General features: G+C 41.9%; 1 protein-coding gene across 1 annotated transcript in view; it reads left to right on the top strand.

The window, feature by feature from the left end:
• The window catches only part of Arhgef26 (Rho guanine nucleotide exchange factor 26), a 103,931-nt gene that overhangs the window by 12,465 nt on the left and 71,255 nt on the right, over window positions 1-20,211 (top strand). The window contains exons 4-5 of the mRNA XM_057757367.1: window positions 12,065-12,121; window positions 15,723-15,883. Coding sequence (XP_057613350.1) covers window positions 12,065-12,121; window positions 15,723-15,883 — 218 coding nt within the window. The remainder of the gene's footprint in view (window positions 1-12,064; window positions 12,122-15,722; window positions 15,884-20,211) is intronic.

Here is a 20,211-nt window from a genome sequence, read left to right as displayed (position 1 = left end):
TTAGACAGTAGTCTATTTGATATACTGTGTATGTGTTAGACAGTAGTCCATCCGATGTACTGTGTGTGTAAGCATGTGTTAGACAGTAGTCCTCCGATGTACTGTGTGTATGTGTTAGACAGTAGCCTATATCCGATGTACTGTGTGTGTGTGTTAGACAGTAGTCTATATCTGATGCACTGTGTCTGTGTGTTAGACAGTAGTCTATATCCGATGCATAGCTAAGAAAGACTTTCTCCCACATTGTAGTCTGTCATTTCACTCAGTTGTTTTCCTTTGATGTATAGAAGTTTTTGATTTTATGAAATTCCGTCTGTCAATTTTTATAGTTACTTCCAAGTTATTTGAGTTTTTTTTCCCGAAAGTCTGTGTCTACACCCTGTATTTTGAAGTGTTTTTCTCGAACAGTTTTAGTTTTAGACTTGGGCCTTGGGTGCGTTTTGAATTCCTTGAGTTGTACAGGATGTGAGACTGAGATCTAGTTTTATTCTTCTTGTGTTTCCCCAGCACTATGGACTTCATCAAAAGTCAGGTGTTGTTGTGTGGGTTTCTTTCTGGGCCTTTCCATTCTGTTCTGCCTCCTCCTCCACTCCACTCCGCTTCATTCCGTGTGTGTGTGTGTGTGTGTGTGTGTGTGCGCGCGCGCGCGTGCGCGCGCCTTAGGAAAGTAGAAATTATTGTCCCAAGAAAGTGGGAAGAGATGAGCATAGTTATTTCATTTTGATAATATAAGCACCTAAAGCCAGCTCCTGGGAGTCAGATAAAGAGGATATTATTTCACTGAGTAAAAATCCAGTGAGAGAGACTGATGGATGACAGCTTCATTTATCAAGTCTTTATCAAGGACTGACTTTCTGCAAGTCCCTATGCTGAGCAGTGAGTTAGAGCAAGAATCCCTTGCTTTGATGTCTTTGCCAATACCATGAAGCAGACACCAAATGTCAAGCATTCTCATAAATGAATGCGAAATTCCCACTTTGGTCAAGCTATGAGGAATGTGTCATCATGCCATGAGATCCCATGTGGAGGAACATCTGTCTGGGGATCCCATGTGGAGGAACATCTGTCTGGGGATCCCCTGTGGATCTTATGTGGAAGAACATCTGTCTGGGGATTCCATGTGGAGGAACATCTGTCTGGCACATCAGTGTGGTCAGTAGTTCAACTACACATGAATTAATCATTATGTTGATGATCCATAGAAGGTCCCAAGCTTTCATGCCAGCATTTATAGGACCGCTACTAGTGTGGAGACTCGGATCCATGAGTCTCTGTATCTGTAATCTCACTATTGCCCTGTGAGCACGCAACCACACACCTCTGAACAGCACTTCCAAATGTACGGTTTCTTGTCATCCAAAGCAGCCACTGCTGTTTTGAAATCACCTCTCTCCTCTTTCCTCTTTCCTTGACCTGATATTTTATGTCAACTTGACACTGGCTAGAGTTGTCTGATAGGAGAGAACCTCAACTTAAAACGCTTCCATAAGATCTGGTTGTAAGGCATTTTCTTAACTTGATTGGATATTGCGGATGGTGCCATCCCTGGGCTGGTGGTCCTGAGTTCTATAAGAAAGCAAGCTGAGCAACCCACAGGACCCCTCCAAGGCCTCTTCATCAAATCCTGCCCCTAGGTTCCTGCCCTGTTTGAGTTCCTGTCCTGACTTCCTTCAGTGATGGACTACAGTGTGTGGAAGTGTAAGCCAAATAAACCCTTTCTCCCCAAACTTGCTTTGGGTCATGGCGTTTCATTGCAGCAATAGAAATCCTAATGAAGATACTCCTCTTTCTTCTCTCCTCCATTCTTTCTTCTCTCTCTCTCTCTCATCTATCCTCCCCGCAGCCCAGAAGCTGTGTCTGTAGTCTAGCTTTTCTTATAGGGTCCGTAGGAATATTATTGCGACTATGGTCTGTATCAGTGTAGTATAATGACAAATTGATTGTGCTCTGTGTATGTATGTGTGTGTTTGCATGTGTGTGTATGTGTGCACGCACACACATTTAAGTAATAAAGTCACTATATCCACTACAAGGTTGTAATGTCTGGGGAAAATGCTAGTATCTCATGACGCAGTTTGCTTGTATTCTGCAGCGCTGTGATAAACGGTACCGATAGAACAGTCCTGAAACCAGCCTGTACTCTAGGGACTTGGAGTATCGTTTAGAAGATGATCTATGAAAGGCCTAAGTGATGTTTGCAAAATATGTAACAAATGTGGACGTGAGTGACATAGAAAACATAGAGAGCAGGAAAGGTTCGGAGAGTTCTGTTCATGGGATGTCGCAGGTCAAACAGGCCAGAGAAGCAGAAAAGCTGGAATAGACGTGATACTTGTATAAAGTATGTCATAATGTTTAGCATATAGGCCAGTGGGAGAAGGGAGTCAGAATTTTGTGTCTCTTCCTCGGGTCTCTGGATGATGAGCTACTTTGCATCTTGGAAAAAAAAAAAAACTATTGTATGTTTCGTAAGCCTAATAGAAAGCTTCAAGTTTTATCACCCACTTTTTTCTGAAGTACATTGTGCTCAAGTTAAATTTCTTGCAAACCCGGGAGAGTAACCTCAGTGTGAGTGTTGCTCAAGTAACTCGTTTTGCATTTTGCCATTCCTATCTAACTACCACTTTACTAGAAAAGCCAGTACAGCAGCAGCTAAGGTGCTGGCACGGCCTGTGCAAGCGGCTGCTCTTTCTTCTGTTGAGAAAGGCATCTCACCCCGTCTTCCTCGGTCCCTCCTGACTCAGGCCATCGCTATGTGTCGTGGCCTCCTTCTCAGGTATGCTGACTCCAGCCTGATCCTCCTCCTTATCTCTGGAACTCCCAGCTCTGTCTGTCACCATCATTTTCAGCACAGCCTCATTAGCCTTGCTTGGCTGGGACCCGATTCAAGTCTTGTTGCCTCCCTTTATCTTCGTGTTTTCATTTCTTCAAGCTGCTGACGGCCATTCCTCCTTTCCCTGGCTTCCCTTTTACAGGGAAATACTGTTACCATTGACATCCTTAAACACTTCTGTTCGCATGTGTTACTTGTTTTGTTTCTCTTTGTTTGGATGGAAGATATTAAAACACATTTTAGTTTTTGTTATTGAAAGTGATCCTTTCATTTCATTGTCAAGACATAGTTATTATAGGAGTCTCAAGAATTACTAGGAGACAAAAGGAAGTTGAAATTAATTGATATCTCTCCTTGTCTGATTACTGCTGAAAATTGTTTCATAACTTCTTTGATCTCTAAAAAAATGTGTATATACATCTTATATGTATATACATGTGTATATGTGTATATATAATTGAAGAGAGGGAGGAGCGATGATATGAACAAAGGGGTCAAGACCATGATGGGGAAACTCACAACAGAATCAGCTGACCTGAGGTAGTGGGACCTCACTGACTCTGGACTGACAACTGGGGAACCGACATAGGCCTGAACTAGCCCCCCTGTATACAGGTGACAATGGTGTGGCTTGGGCAGTATGTGGAGCCCAAGGTCTGTATGGAGGGAGACCTTGCTCAGCCTAGGCATGGGGGCACAGGGGCAGCACGTGTGTGTGTGTGTGTGTGTGTGTGTGTGTGAGCTTAGTCCTCTCTAAGGACCAAGAGGTGGGGAGGCCTTATCCTCTCTGAGAAGAGTACGGGGTGGGGAGGGGGTAGGAAGAAGTTGGGGGCCGGAGGAGAGGAGGGAGAACTGGGATTGGTATGTAAAAAATAATAATAATAATAATAATTTTTTAAAAAATGTGTATATAGAGGGATTGGACAGATTGCTCAGTGGTTAAAAACATATATTGCTCTTGCAGAGGACTGAAGTTGTTTCTAGTACACACATTGAGTGCCTTAACGACTGCCTGTGATTCTTGTTCCTGGAGATCTGGAACTCTGCTTTAGTCATAAGTGCCTGTGCTCATGTGTATATGCCCCTACAAATATACATTCTTAAAAGTAAAAGAATTCTTTAAAATTATTTTTTTAAGAATATGTATAGAGAGATAGATATTTTCTTTTAAACATAAATTCAATAACGTAAAAGTAGCTTTGCCACCTGTTATTTTTTATTTTAACAATATCTGTGTTGGTGAACTTGCAGTAATAAAATGCATGTTTCTGTTTTCATTTAGCACTGCCTCATATGAATTTTACTATTATCAAGCTTTCTTCTTAAAGCCCATAAACTATTTCATTAAGCAAGTCGAAATTTAGTTCCTTTAACTAATTTCCTACGGTTTGCCATTAGTTTCTAATTATTTGTTTAAAACTTTAATATTAACATCTTTAAAATAATGTAAAAATATTTATTTTTAAAACTTTAGGGGCATGTTTTTTCTGTACCTGTGGAAACAGAAGAGGGCTTTGGTTTCATGGAACTGGACTTGCGGATGGTCGTGAATCACTGCATGGGTGCTGGGAACGGAAGCTAACTTCAGCAAGAGCAGCAAGTGCTCTTAAGTGCTGAACTCTCTCTTCTGTCTATAAAGTAGTTTGTTTTTAGTTGCAGACCCAATGCAAATGCACTTCCTTGCAGCTGCCATCTTCACTCGGAGTCCCAGCTATTCAACCGCAAATTGCTATCCCCCCTCTGCTCGTCATTATTTTATTAAATAGTCCTCTTTTTGAAATTACTCCTCTTTGTTAAATGGCGCTATAGAATTTCCCTTTTACAGCCTCGTGTGCTTTCTGCTTCTGTGTCTCCAGCTTCCATGTGGTAGCTAACCTCATACTCTTTTCTGATTCATGGTGTATACATAAAAAGCACAGCTCACACTTATTTGGGGAAAGAAAATTAATACATTTGGGCTCAAACTCCGAAGCAAACTGTTGGGAAGGGATGTAGGTTAGAGAGAACAGTAAATAAAGGAGAGGAATTTGTTTAGTGGGAGGAACATCAGGACCCATGTTCAGTTAGGAGGCCCTGCTGACAGCTCAGCTCCTGTTGCAGCTGACGCTGGGTATCTAATGACTTATAGTTTCTGGGGCATTGGCGGGGAGAACCTGGGCAGGGGTAGCTGCCAATCATGACTCTGACCTCAATAAAGAAATCTGAGGCCGGGCGTTGGTGGCGCACGCCTTTGATCCCAGCACTCGGGAGGCAGAGGCAGGCGAATCTCTGTGAGTTCAAGTCCAGCCTGGTCTACAAGAGCTAGTTCCAGGACAGGCTCCAAAACCACAGAGAAACCCTGTCTCGAAAAACCAAAAAAAAAAAAAAAAAAGAAATCTGAGGGGCCCAGGACAGGTAACAAACATGAGGACCTGAGTTAGATCCTATTTTAAAAGACCTGAGATGGTAGCATGCACTTTAATGCCGGTACTGGGGACGCCAAGGTAGAATTCCTACGTCTTGATGGCTAGTGAGCCTAGCCTAACCCTTAAGCTTCAAGCCAATGAGAGACTGTTTCAGAAACAGGTGGTTGGCTCCCAAGGAACAACAGCTAAGTTTGACCTCCGGTTTCTTTCTACACATACACTCACAAACATGCACCCACAAATGACAACAGACCCAAACCCACACACAAAGAAGTTTTAGAAGTCAGTGTGCTAGCCTGGCGGTGGTGGCGCATGCCTTTAATCCCAGCACTCGGGAGGCAGAGGCAGGCGGATCTCTGGGAGTTCGAGGCCAGCCTGGTCTACAAGAGCTAGTTCCAGGACAGGCTCCAAAATCACAGAGAAACCCTGTCTCGAAAAAAGCAAAAAAAAAAAAAAAAAAAAAAAAAAAGAAGAAGAAGTCAGTGTGCTGCAGTAGCTGAGAGCTCAGGCTGTGGGATAGGCAGGCAGGGAAGCTTAGATTTGAAAGGCAAACATTTCTATGCCTAGTTTTTAACTGGTAAACTAGAGATAATAGTAATTACCTTGCATGGGTGTGGGTTTAAGATGCATGAAGTGTGCCTGGTGCGTATGAAACATTTGATATATTGGTAATAACCACGAACTCTGAATCAGGAGTTGGCTAAACACAGGAAACTACTGGCTAGTGAGAGCTGGCTACCAAGGAAGGAATGCATGCTCATGTCTTACATCTCAAGAATTAATTAACTTAGCAGGTAAGTCTTGTGCATTTAATTACCTGTTTGCTTGGATTTTCAGCCTCAGATCTAAATTGAAATAACTTAAGTTCATTTGGGAATCTTGGCCAGTATATGACTGCAAAACCTCAATCCCCAGCCTGTGTTATCTGGCTTTCCATTGTTATAACAGTTCTGATCCTACCTGCTTGAAAAGGCATGCTTGCTATTGGGGGCCCAGGACTTTAGTGAAGGTGACAGAGTTGATCTTACAACAGAAGATAGAAGAGGGTATTGGTCTTTTGAACAAAGGAATCAAGAAGTCACTGGCATGTTATTTGATATATTTCAAACTTAAAATATGTAAGTTCTTTACTGGCTCTTTCTCTCTCTTCCACCCTTCATTTCCTGTCTTGCTTGTTTCTATCCCTCCAGATAGCATCCTCTCTACTGAGTCACTGTTCTCCAGGAGAGTGACACTGTCTCCATCTTGACCTTATGTGTCTGTTCTGAGATATGTAGGACTTTGATCCTTTGAAAGAGGGATGTAGCTTCTTTAGTTTCATGTCTCAGGATCCTTCTCTGTAGATGAAGTGGGAATGGAGAATGCCTATGGAGTCTAAGAAGAGGGCACTATTTCTGGACTCTGCCAGCTATGTCATTGTTGCAAGCTGTTGCCGTTGCCATGTCTTCTTTGCACTGAGAGATGTCTGGCTCATTTATAGTTGAGGGGTGACTTCAGTTGTGGCGGGCTGAAAGGATCCAGGAATGACTGTGTTCTATAGTATCATATTTTCTTTTTAACCCCTCTCTACTTGGGCTGTTGAGAAGGGCACTCGTGAGTAGACGGAGGCTGCTGGAGATGAGCAAGCAGCTTATTTTCAGCAATTGAGTAAACGTTGGCGCATTTAAATGGCTTAGCTCAAATAGGAATCCGGTATACATTGCTTTGTGAAACCAGTGTGATTTTATTAGCATCATTTCAAATTGACTACATTTCTGCGTCTTCATGGTTGGCCCATTTACATGGGTCCCTCTATTCTGTCCTTCCTGAGTGGTGGAGAAATAGAAGCAATACAGACATCCATCTTATCCAGAAAGAGCCTTACATCACAGGGGAGCAAGAACATGTCTTTGCACTACAGGAAATGTTGGTCTACTGAGCTAAGTACTGGTGCTCTTGGTCTCAGCTCTGCACAGACAGGATCACGGGCAGGTTCGGTGTTAGGGGTCTTTCTTAGAGAACATGACTGATAATTCTGTCCTGGGTCATAATATAATAAAGCCTATGGATTTCCGGACAGCTCTCTGCAGTGTGAAGATTCTTAGTGTACTGTACCGACTGCAGAAGTGTACCGGATGGAGAAGCCCATCTTCCTTCCCTGTGACAGTTGTCTGAGGCTCTTGGACTTGCAGAGTGCAATAGTCCAGTCTGTTATGACAAGATAGCACAAACAGAAGTGTATTCCTTATGGCTCTGAAGGCTGAAAAGTTTAGTTCAAGGCAGATTTGAGATTGATGAGGGGCTGCTTTCTGACTCAGTTTCCGTTTGGGGCATCTTTGCTGGGTGTCAGGGGTAAGGGGTCTGTCTCCCTCTGGCCTGTTTTTAAAGGCGCTAGTCCCAGTTATGAGGGCCCCACCTGTATGAGCTTATCACCTTTTAGGAGACTCTACCAGCTGATATCATCAACTTGGGGGATAGGGTTTCAGAATGTGAATTTAGAGGAAGACCCAACTTCAGACTTCAGGGAGGAAATTGGCAGGAATTAACATGTGGGTGTTTCCTTTGAGGTGTTTACCTTTTAGAGATTTGGTAAACTCTGTTTTGGGGGGGAACTAGAGAGTTCCATGTCCAAGTAAGTGCTCTTTATTAAGTTAAGCAAATTGTTAATTTATCATTCAGATATTCAAAATATATAGATCGCAAAGATCAAAGGAGAAGAATTTCCGATTACAACAGCAAATACATAATTTACGATTGTAAAAATTAGACATACTGACTTTAGTTCTTAAGTGTTTCATGAAGACACTTTGAAAATTCTACTTATTGACGATAAGTCAATCTAGTTAAGCAACAAAGTTCACATGCAGTTACTTTGCTCAACTGTGTGCTTCCATTTGTACCCAGCTGGGGCTTTGGATAGGATGTATACAAAGAGGCCATGCATGAGTCTTGCCAGGAGGTTCTGGAGTGGACTGGGAACTTGTTCAGCATCTAGGGAGTGTGAATGTTTGGCTTATGGAAGCAAGAAAGAAGAAACTACCCCAGGGCTAAACCCCATTCTCCAGCAGTAGTATCAATAAAGTCAATGAAGTGGGCACTGTGATTCTCGTGTTGAAAAAAAAAGCGATTAAAAAATAGGAATAAAAAGAATGCTGAAAAAAAATAATGCTGAACAGTTTAGGTCCTTTGACTTTAGATGGCAAATTGGGATTCGTATGTCTCGGTAGCTACTATGTTGTTTTTCCTTTTCCACACATCGAAACAAGGAACACACATGCGGACATGGAATAAACTTGACCATTAGATTCTCTGAGCAAAAGCTTGCAAACTTCAGAAAGTGTGAATCATTTAAACTGCACAGTTTATTGTTTTAAAATTAAAAAAGAAAAAAAGCCCTGGTCCTTCTAGTCATTTTGGCTTCAGTTTACTAACAAGATCACTGTTTCTGACTTTGAATATCTTCTTTTAAAGGACCTTCTGTATACATTCTTTTTTTTTCCCCCTTTCCGTTGCGCTACGCCTCCTTCTCTTTCTGCCATCCCTCTTACGTTATGCTTCTGTGCTCTCCTCGCCTTCAGTTCTCTCTGGCTTCTGCCACTCTTTCCGGGTGGCTCTGCAGATCACTCCGTCCTTGGTCTTCTCTCCACGCTCCTCCTCTTTCTCAGCTTATCTGCCCTGCTCACGACCTTGTGCTTCCAGATGACTGCTAAATTTAGAGTTGAATGTGGAAGTGCCCTCAGGTAGACAAAGGATTCTTCTTGCATCCTGTCCATGGTGTGAGTGTCTGGTACGAGGAGGACAGGCCCTGTGACCCTGAGCCGCAAGGGGCGACTTTGTCGTAACTCACAAGAATGAACTTTCAGCCTCCCCGTATGTGCTCCAATTCAGTTTCCTTAGTCATAATTCAAGAACACTTTCTGGAGCCTTTGTTTGGCACTCCGTTTGTCTGGGACGCCGCTGGTTTTTATTCATGACTTGGTAAAAGGAATATTTTGTCATTCATTGCATTAATATTACAGAGGAGTGGTAATTCTTTGCACTGATCGTTCAACCTCTTCAAAATACTTACTTTTCCTCCTCAATAGGGTAATTGTGTTAGCTGTTCTTCTCTCCCCTGGAGAGGATGAAGTACTCTTCATCTCCCAGAAAGACCAGCTGCCATCTCTGTGGGCCTCTTAGCAGGGTATTTCATTTTCCTCCCCAGCAGAATTTGAGATCTAAAGTCCACTTGGAGGGAGAGAGAAGCCAGCAGTGGGGAAAGGCTTGCTGATGACCTCACCTGTAGGGATTGTGGGCCCTGTGCCTTCCTGCACATCCGTCCGCCAGGATTTTGTCAGGCAGGAAATCCTGTGAAGTTCCTGCCCAGGCTCACCAAATGGAGCTCTGAAGGGCTTCATTCTTCTGGCCACTCTCCTGCCTTATTAAAACACGTACGGAAGCCTGTTTTTACCCATGAGTTCTTGCTGGCAGGTTGACTTCAGGTCACGATGGTCGGTAAAGATAAGAGCGTTCCACCATGGGCATGGTCCACAAAACACATGGAAACTGTGTTGCGGAGCTGGCATGCAAAGGAGTCTTGGTGATGATAGCCCCGCCCTGAAAACGGGGCGCCTTTCATAGAGAGCAGAAGCTTACTGTAAATCATCAAAGGTTGCAGTTGGACAGACGTAGACCCAGTCTTGGCCTTCCTCCTGCTAGCTGTGTTCTTTTGGATCTTAAGCCTCAGCTGCCACCATCTGTGAACATCATTCATTCCCCAGAATTTTTATGAGAATCCAATGGGAAAATACATAAAATGCTCAACCCAGTTCCTAGCATTTAATAAGAGTGTTAAATGATCATTGCCATTGATTTAGGATCACTCTATTCTACTGCTCTCTAAAAAATGTTATCAAAAGCAAACTGAGGACAACAGAATGTCTGTAGTTTCCATGACAGTGCTGTGTAGAGAGAATTATGCTCCCCTGGCCTTCACAATAGGGTATGTGTCCTTCTCTTGTGACCTCATGAAGAGCACGTGTTGATGGCCAGGAATGCTTTAAAGGTTTCATCTTCTAGACCCTCAGCTCCTGAGTATTTTTCTTATAGTATGTATGACAGAACCTCATCCCCACTGCCCTTTCAGAGTTACTTTCTTGCCCTTTTTATACACAGAGGTTCTCTTATCTCAAATCTTTCCGTAACATTTTTGTTCTGAGGTGTGAAACTAGGACCCCGATGACCCAGTAAGTTCGAAATACTGGTTTTAATGGAATCTTCTTTGTTAAAGGCATCGGGAATCTAATCCCCCTTTTAATGAGAGATATCTTCGCAAAAAATATTTTACTTTTTCTGCTTAATAAATTAAAATTGTCGGACATGGTGGTACACTCCTTTAATCCCAGCACTCAGAAGGCAGAGGCAGGTAGATTTTCGTGAGTTTGAGGCCAGCCTGGTTTTCATAGTCAGTTCCAGGACAGCAAGAGCTACATAGTGAGACATTGTCTTGAAAAACAAAAAAACGAACAACCTCCCCTCAATTGTTAGTAATTGTGAGGCCTTGATCTTAGGTTGTTTATGACATCTGTGGGGATTACACTTTTCAGGAGAATTTCTTTATTCTTGGGACTCCCTAGAGGGATTGTTAGGGACTAAAGGGAATTTTAGAAAATTAAACTTGAAAAATATCTCTGATTTCAAAGTACTCTAACAGTGGTTAATAAGGGGACCCTGACACTTAGATTTTTATATTACATTATGAAATTTTCGTGGGAAATTGGCGTGAGACTATGGTGTAGAGAAGAGAACAACGTGAACTGTCCAGCTGCTGAGGAACTTTGTTTACATGGAAGATAGAGGATAGCAAATGACTACAATCTTCATGTTTCTTTGGATGCGTTTTAAAATTTGAAGATGCAACCAGTATCAGCCATGTTCTTTTAGGTTTTTAAGCTTATGATGAAAAATGTTAGGTGTCGGTTTCAAATGAGCCTAGAGAATCAGCTCTTACTCTTTGGGGAAAGTAAGACAACCCAAGGTTTAAAGACAGTCCCGCTTCCTTACTGTCGATTTCTCCCCCTCGAAGAAGCTCAGGCTCCTCTCTTGCAGCTCTGTCTGTCATGCTCAGGGGTGGCTGTTCCTCTTCATGACGACCTTCTGGTAAGTGAGTCCAGGACTGAAAATCAGGAATATCTTTCCTGTGCTGACAGAAGTGTCAGGAATGCTAGAAGAAAACCAGAACCCGCTTCTTGGAGTTTGTGAGCCTCCTTTGTTCTTAGGTTTAGCAACTGGATTTTGGTGGTAGCTACAGCAGTTACACAGGGTGGTAGTTGAGATGAGTCTTTCAGCCACTCAAACGATGACACCACAGTGTTATATCCAGTACACTGCTCGACAGTGTTACATCTAGTACACTGCTCGTGCCCATGCGGATTGGAGACACTGCTGCTTCTCACAGAACAGGCAGATTGACATCTTTGCTCATCAGTTTGAAATCTGCTGAGACCTCTGGTGCTGGGCACAGTTGTGGGAGGAGCTTTTTCTGGACTAGAGCTCTGTAAAGAACGCAGACAGTGGTTAAGTGATGGAATGACTTCTGGGTGAAAACTTGGACCGTTAACACTCAGAGCCGTCAATCATTTCCTTTGATTTCTGATTTCCTTATGACTTGGAGGTAACTGGATATTCTGGAAATAGGCATAACTAGAGGCTAAAGCAAAAACCTGAACTGATGGCATTGTAGCACGCATTTGTGTGTGTGTGTGTGTGTGTGTGTTTACATTGAACTTTTATAATCCCATGTTGGATATAATTTCTTTTCATTCATTTGAAGCCAGTGCAATAAACTCTCCTTTGCTTCCTCTTCTAGGTGAAGAGAAATGGGTTATCTCACGCAGTGAGCCAGGAGGAAAGAAAGAGACAAGAGGTATGTTCCCCGCTCTGAGTGATGCATGGTGGCACGCACACCTTTGCCTGCATCTACTCTGTGTGCTTGGTCCGTGTTTGGAAACATGTTTGCTTTCTTTCTATGAACACAAGCAGGTTTTGTCCTTGAATGAAGCGTCACACACCTCAGCCCCCAGAACAGAGAAAGTAATATAAGTGTCTTAACATCATTTGCATTTAAACAATAAAGCCCCTGGAAGAAATATGTTGAAATACAGAGATGGTCGATCCAGGAGTTGAAAAAGCCAAACTCAGAATCTAGTACTTTATTAGTCGCTACACAGTATACGCTGATGGTGTAGGGCACACAGCATGGGGTAACTGGGGAAAGGATACGGGACTTATGGACTGCCTTTGCAAATGTTCTGTACGTTAGGAAGTGCACCAAAAAATGAAGTCTCCATAAGGAAAAGGCGGATAACAGGACTTTGTAGTTTGAAATTTAAATCATTACTTTAAATTTTTTGTTCCTTTTTGTTGTTGTTTTGCTTTTTTTTGTTTTAATGTAGCTATGGCTTTCCTGAAACTTACAATGTAGACAAGACTGGCATTGAACTCCCAGAGATCCACTGCCTCTACCTCCTGAGTGCTGGGAGCAAGGGCAGGTGCCACCACACCCTGCCTTGCTCATTCTTACTATATAGTGAAGCTGGCACTTTCTCTCATTTTATGTATCTCAGTATGTATATGTACATGTTCTTTTACATACAGGTAAACTAATTCTGCACAAGTACCTTTGTCTTTCTCAAATGGCACAGAATAAAGGAAAAATATGTGGGTACATAATAATGACATTTTTAAGTTTAAAAAGACTAAGGAAGCCGGGCGGTGGTGGCGCATGCCTTTAATCCCAGCACTCGGGAGGCAGAGGCAGGCGGATCTCTGTGAGTTTGAGACCAGCCTTGTCTACAAGAGCTAGTTTCAGGACAGGAACCAAAAACTACGGAGAAACTCTGTCTTGAAAAAAATCCAAAAAAAAAAAAAAAAAAAAAAAGACTAAGGAATACAGCATAGCACTTGGGGATACCCACAGGGGAAAATTAACAAATATAGCTTATTTCCTTTTTCACATTTAAAAGACAATACAACTTAATAAAATTTTGTGTTCTCTGTGGTTCAATTCTTTTCTCTCTTCCCCAGAGGTAAGTTTAATTACATGTTACTGTATATCCTTCAATCTGTATTTTAAAATCATGTATTTCATGTACATATATTTGCATTAAATGTTAGCCTGTTCACTTTTTGCACTCAGCATATTTAGGGGTTTGTCTGTGATGCTATATATTCCTTCTGATTATTGTTTGAGCCTCCATGTGGTGCTCCATTCTCTGAATGCCTACCTCAGGGTTTTTTTTTTTTTTTTTTCTTTTGAGACAGGGTTTCTCTGTAGCTTTGGAGCCTGTCCTGGAACTAGCTTTTGTAGACCAGGCTGGCCTCAAACTCACAGAGTTCCGCCTGCCTCTGCCTCCCAAGTACTGGGATTAGAGGTATGTGCCATCACCGCCGGGCGCCTACCTCAGTTTTACTAAAGGTTAGCAGAGGCTAGAGCTTTTGTCAATCTTCTTATTATGGAATTGTGGTGATATTTCTTTTGTATTTTAATAAATAAAGCTTGCCTGAAGATCAGAGAGTAAAACAGCCCCACTGGTCAGTCTTACAGACCAGGCAGTGGTGACACACACCTTTAATCCCAGTAGCCACACTAGTTTGCCATTGAGACCGGGCAATGCATGCCTTTAATCCCAGTGGTGCACACCATTAATCCAAGCCCTAGAGATTATTATAAAATGGGAGGAGACAGCTCTCAGGCTCAGTCCCATTCTGAGATTCCTGGAGGCAAAATCACCATTTTGGACTGAGGTCGAGGTAAGAGTCAGTGGCTGGCTGCTTTGCTTTTCTAGTCTTCAGGTTGAACCCCAGTTTCTGTCTCCGAGTTTTTATTAATCATGCTTCATGGAATAAATGATATTTCTTTCTCTTCATTGACAAATTCAAGAATTTCTCCATAGTCTTCAGTCTATTAAAACAATCTGTCTTTTAGATTGGATTTTGACTATTTCTATTGTAAATCTTTATTGAGGTTTCACAAACAAATATCATGGCAGCTTAAGTCTTGTTGTGGTCTAACTCCTTTTTCTTCCTCGGGCATTCCCTTCTTTGCTCTTCAGTACTGAATGTCTCTTTAGGGATGTAGTCAGCCATTACTCTCTTAAACTTTTCCTTCCTTCCCTTTGCTTGTGATCTCTTGTGCATAGTCCAATGTGTCTTTGTCTGTCTTTGCATTTTGGGTATGATTGCAGAAGCCTTTGCTGTTGAAAATATCAGAAGTCAATTCCAAGGCACAAAATCCATCAGCCACCTGTTACCTATTCTTTTTGCTCATGAATGGAGAGTTTTCTTGAGTTTGTTTTCTATTTCTTAGGGACAGCTGTGTTGATTGCATGGACTTGTACAAGTTGCAGGCTAACTTTTACTGCTTTTACTTTTTATTTTTTAAACAGGTATGTCAGTTAACTCATTGGAGCTTAGCTGAGGCCAGACCAGAATTTTTAAGGTGAAGGCCTCCAAAACCCTACATTTAAAAAATAAATAAATATTTAAGAAATAAATAAAAGAGGCAGTGAACACTGTTAGCCCTGAACAAGTTAGCTCTGCTAACGTGATATACAAGATGTAGCCCAGCCATGAGCAGCTGGGAATCCTCCTGCCTGTGTCTGTCCCCCAACCCAGCCTTCATTCTCTGTGCAGGGTCTTGAAGGAAATAAGGCCTAAAGATCAAGGTATCCAGGCCTGTAAGAATGTTTACACCTCCCCCCACCCCACACTGAGAAATGCTCCTAGCATTCCGGTTCGTAGAGAATCTAAGTCCGACTTTGTTGAAGAGGTAGATGATCTCTTTACACAGGGTGTGGGTGTCTCTTTGGCTGTGGCCTGGGATTACATCATTCATAGTTATCAGAAGCATCCGTGTTTGTCACCAAGGGTCTCTGCCGAGAGTGCTTTGTTCCTTCTTGAGACACGGACGAGAGTAGGGTGGGTGGCTTGTTGAGCAGATGGAATTACTTTCAATTGTATGAGTTATATAAAAGAATTCCTGTGGCTGCTAAGAACCTTCCAAGGGTAGGTGCGGCCACGCCACACAGTATTTGCTGCTGTGAACTGCAAATTAGTCGTATTAGAACACAGAGAGAAGGAACAAATACAAGAAAGGAGCAGGGGACTTCTTGTGAGATGGTGACCACAAATTCTTACTGTCTCTCAAGCAGGGCGCTTTGAAAGCAGGGCTAGAGGAGGTGACCCCAAGGGTTAATTAGTGTCACAGTGAGATTTTATGGCATGCCCTACTTCCTTCCATAGATTGTACCCTGTGGCAAAGGCATGACCTCAGGATGCCATGGAAAATCATCCTGGCTCTTAGCTTTTTCTATGGAGAGGCAGTGACAGTCCTCAGTTTGGGTACACATGTCTTCTCTAAGGATGATGTGTTTTTTCCATGTCATTCCTATAGAGAACAGTGAGAGCTGTATGGAATTCTTCAGTTACAATCATTAAGAAGGTGTTCATTTTTTTCACGTTGTCAGGCCATCTTTGAAGTCATATCCTCTGAGCACTCCTACTTACTCAGCCTGGAGATCTTGATTCGGATGTTTAAAGAATCTAAAGAGCTGAGCGATACGATGACGAAAACAGAGAGGCACCACCTCTTCTCCAACATCACAGACGTCTGCGAGGCCAGCAAAAAGTAAGCACGCTTCAGTTTGCCTGGGGCCAGTCTGCCACAGCACTTACGAGTGTGTCCTCTGACTGAGAAGCTGCTGGGGTTAGGCAGTCTCTCTCCACCCAGCTGGCCCGTGTCTTCACCCCATGAAGTCAGTTTTAGGATGGGCTTTGAGCTGGAGATTTAAGTCTTGAGCATCTGTGCCTGCTCCTTGTCTCAGCAGGGAGCTAGCCCAGGCCTCTCTAGCCTTTCTCCTTCCCTGCATTTATTCTTTTGTTTCTTCCATTTACCGGAGAAGGGGTCCTTTCTGGGCTTGGCTGTGTCACTTGTCTATTTTAGTAAGAAGAGAGAGAGTCTTCAGGTTTTCATCTTCTGTATGAAATAGTTGGGTAACCTGTAACAGTGTTTTTATTTTTTTTAATTATTTCACATTGAGTTATGCCATGAGAAGTTACATTTGTGTAATATATTTTCATACATTCAGAACTTAAATTTAACATTTTTACCAGCTTTGCTTTTTTCACTTAAATATTTCTAGGTAGACACATATCATATTTGATGGATATTTGATGTGTCTCAGTGTTTGATAATGAAAAATATTTTCTTATATTACTACACTTTGGTTTATGATGCTATTCTATTTTTTTATGTGTATAGAGGTCTGTATATAATAGGTTCATTTATTTTAAAATGCTGATGTCACTAAGGGTTATATGGTAAGAATTCCCTTCATATACTGCCTGCTGGCTGCCTGAAAAGCAGATAGAGAAAACATTTCTTCCTTACGTATCCTTCAAAGTACATGAAAATTTATGTAAGAAAATATACTTTTTCTCATTTTATTTAAATGGTAACACTCTGTGGGAAACCATTCTTCCCCATAACCCTTTCATTTAAATTTTGGAAACCATTACAAGTCTGTAATTAAAAGTTTCTCCTTTTTAGATACCTAAAAGTGGATCTAATACCATCAACTGGCTTCCCTGTACACATGCAGGCAAAACACTCATACACACAAAATAGATAACTTTAAAATAAAACATTGAACAAAAGAACTAAGTGTATAACTTCTCAGTTTTCATTACAAAAAATAAAACCAGAAGCACCCTTATTGATCGTACTTCTTCTTGGTTTCCCTGGCAATGCAGTTCTCTGATTTGGAGAGCTGCCCATGTTGTGTGACCTGTTATTATATTTCAACTGAGCCCCTTCTGCTTGATAACTCTGCATTTATATTATAACAATTCCAGTGACAAAGCATTTATTTGATTAAATTTGGAATGCCATTTCATAGATAGCCTTTTCAAAATGGAATGTGCTTAAAAGACTTGCCGGGCATCCACTTGAGGAACATCAGGAGTGACTCCTAAGATCTTAAACATGGCACTCATGGAAGACTCTCCAGTGTTAGAAAATGCAAGACCACAGATAAATGTTCCTTACGGACAACGGACACTGCCAATGGAGGAGAGCACTGTGGCTGCAGCAAAGCCAGGCTTGTCGGCGTGACTGTTCTTTTATGGAATGAAAGAGGTAGCCGTCGGTGCTAGCATATTTAGTGTAGACTGAGGTCAGAACACTGTTGACATCTAGGTTGACATCTGGTACCCTTGGTGGCACCTCAGGCTCCTCTGTTTGCTGATTAAACACCAGGGAACCCTTCCGTGTGAGATAGCATTGTTTGCACATGGACGAGCAGCAAGAATAAAGACCATGCTGATTTTAAGTCTATAAATAGGCACCTGTCAGTAGTATTTCCCTTTTAGATTCTCTTCTATGTGACAAATCACTCATTTCAGTCACCCTTTCAGAGCCTCCTCTTCTGCTATGCTAAGGGCTACACCATAGGTTAGCCAGTGTCTGCCTTGTGGATGCTGGTATTGAGGAGTTAGCGGTGGCTGGTAGAACAACCCTAGCATGTGTGCAGAGGGACCTGGAAGCCTAACACATCTCTGGAAACAAGAATGTTTGGGTCACACTAGAGGTCATGGGCCATGATGAGGTCAAAGGAGAGGAAGAGGGTTGGTGGACGGCAAGGCTCACAGGGCTGGGTTTCTACTGTTTGCTGAGGAATTTCACACTTAGCGATTGTATAGGGAGCTAAGTGTTGGTGTTGGAAAGAACAGTGTCGAATCTATTGTAGAGAGAAACAACCGGTGGTGAGAGATTTGAGGTGGTTTTAGTAGCATAGTCAACTATGATGGCAACATGGTAAACACAGACAAGAACGAAGAACTCAGAAGATGTTTAGACTATGAATCCTCGAGGACTTGGTAGAATGAGGAAAGTTTCATTGGCTTTCTAGTTTTCTGCCTGGCTGACTGGTTGGAGGATCTATGTATGCGGTTGACACTTAGGGAAGGAGATAAAGACTCCTGTATGGGACCTATTAAACGTGAAAATGTGGCACATACAGAGAAGGTGTCTTAATTGAAAGAAGAAAACCTGTCTGGGCCTGGTGAGCCAAGCCTTAATCCCTGTAGTCACGATGCAGAGGCGGGAAGATCTCTTGTGAGTTCGGTTTGAGACCAGTCTGGTCTACGTAGTGAATGATTTCCAAGACAGCCAGAACTACATAGTGAGAGTCTGTCCCAAAGAAACAAAAGAAGAAAGAAAGAGGAGGGGGGATGGAGGGAGGTAGGAAGGAAGGAAGAAAGGAAGGAAGGAGTGAAACAACTTTAAAGTCTTGAATGGTAGTGCAGAATTGAGTCACAAAGGTGACTCCTGTCACTACGGATTTAAATAACTTATCAGTGTTTGAACAGTTTTTAAAGTGGTGATGATGAAACCAGATACCTCCAAGGAAATGCATTTTTGGGGGTAATTCTGTGACTTGACGTTAGTAGATGGGGTTTGGGTACAATTGATAATAGTCCTGGACAAATTTATAGCTGGGAAACAAAGAAGATGAGTATCAGAAATTTTGACCCAGAAATATTTGAGAAGCCTGTGGCCGGCATAAGTGCTAGGTAGTATGAGAACTACACAGTGGGTTCTGACCTTTGAGCCTCTGATCCTAGAAAATTTGTCTCCTTATAGATCGCATCTCTTTTGGTGCTTTGGCCTGGCAGCTGTCTGCTGTCTAACTCAGGGTTAGAAGTCTCTATGAAGGGAAAGCTAGCCTCCTGCTGACTCTGTATGTGTTTTCTCCTAGAAAGGAATGCTATTCTGTTTTCATAGAATGACTAGAGAAAAGTCTGGAAAGTTGTGGTACCGGGATGGTTCTGGGCCAGCCTGTGGACGACCTTTGACTCCCAATCTTACTTACAACTTCACTGGGTGGACATCTTGACTGTGTTTCAAGTTCATGAGATAACCTGACTCATAGTCTTTTTCTCCTTTAAGGATCAATGACGTTCTAAAAGCCTGATTATGAAAATAGAAACATTTGCTATATTCTTCCATTTAAAAACAGATGAGTTTGTTTCATAAATAGGTACCACACCTGGCATGTGCTTTGCTTGTTAAGTGGTTCCCTTTAATTCTTGCTTGGGTGTCCATTTACTAATAATGTGCATATAATATTGCTGTATTAATAGTCAGTGTTATTGCTTTATGTCAATTTTCAGTAGAATATATCCAATTTTAATTATTTATGAACTTGAACTATTTCCCTATTGAAGATTGGATACTGTCATTAAAGGAAATCACTCATTGCTGCAAAGTATTAGTCACCCAGTTGTGGTCAGAAACTACGGTCTAAACAAGGGCCAATTGTGTTAGGAAGTTTTTTGCAAAATGAAAATTAGATGGTTCTTTGTTCTATGTAATATATTTTTACCTCCAATTCTGTGCTTTCATTTTCAATATCATGTCATACTAACCGTGCTACATGCTATTATTCTGGAGTTTCTTGCCAGCAAATGTTCTTTCTTTACTCAACATGTAAATAGGTAGCACCAGAGTTTCGCAAGTGGAAAAAGCTACTTCTTTTTTTTCCCACTAAAAAAATAAAAAAATAAACGATTTTGTTGGAAAGCCATTTGAAGCAGAAACTATTCCTGTCTTCTGCAGAGTACAGTCAGACTGTCCTTCAATGTGCTTTTGTATTCTGGGAGGTGATTTTTGTTCCTGGCGTATGATGAGCAGCAAATCCTAACTCTTCAAGCTCCCGCTTTGTTTAGGGAATAAGCTATGACAACAGTAAACACACTAAACAACCCTTACCTGATTTGCTTATCCATTATATCAAGTTAATTCAAATTAAGATATCAAGGAGCATTAAATATTATTGTAACTGCACACGTCTTATGAAATTGCCTAATAGTACTAAAAATGGCATTTTGTTCAAATGCTGGCACAGCCTATGTGTATTCTGAAATATGTTTTCTATTTGGGATTAAAATTCTGAG

This window comes from Chionomys nivalis, chromosome 24 (genome assembly GCF_950005125.1).
Source record: "Chionomys nivalis chromosome 24, mChiNiv1.1, whole genome shotgun sequence".
NCBI lineage: Eukaryota > Metazoa > Chordata > Mammalia > Rodentia > Cricetidae > Chionomys > Chionomys nivalis.
This window is presented reverse-complemented; position numbering and strand designations above follow the sequence as displayed.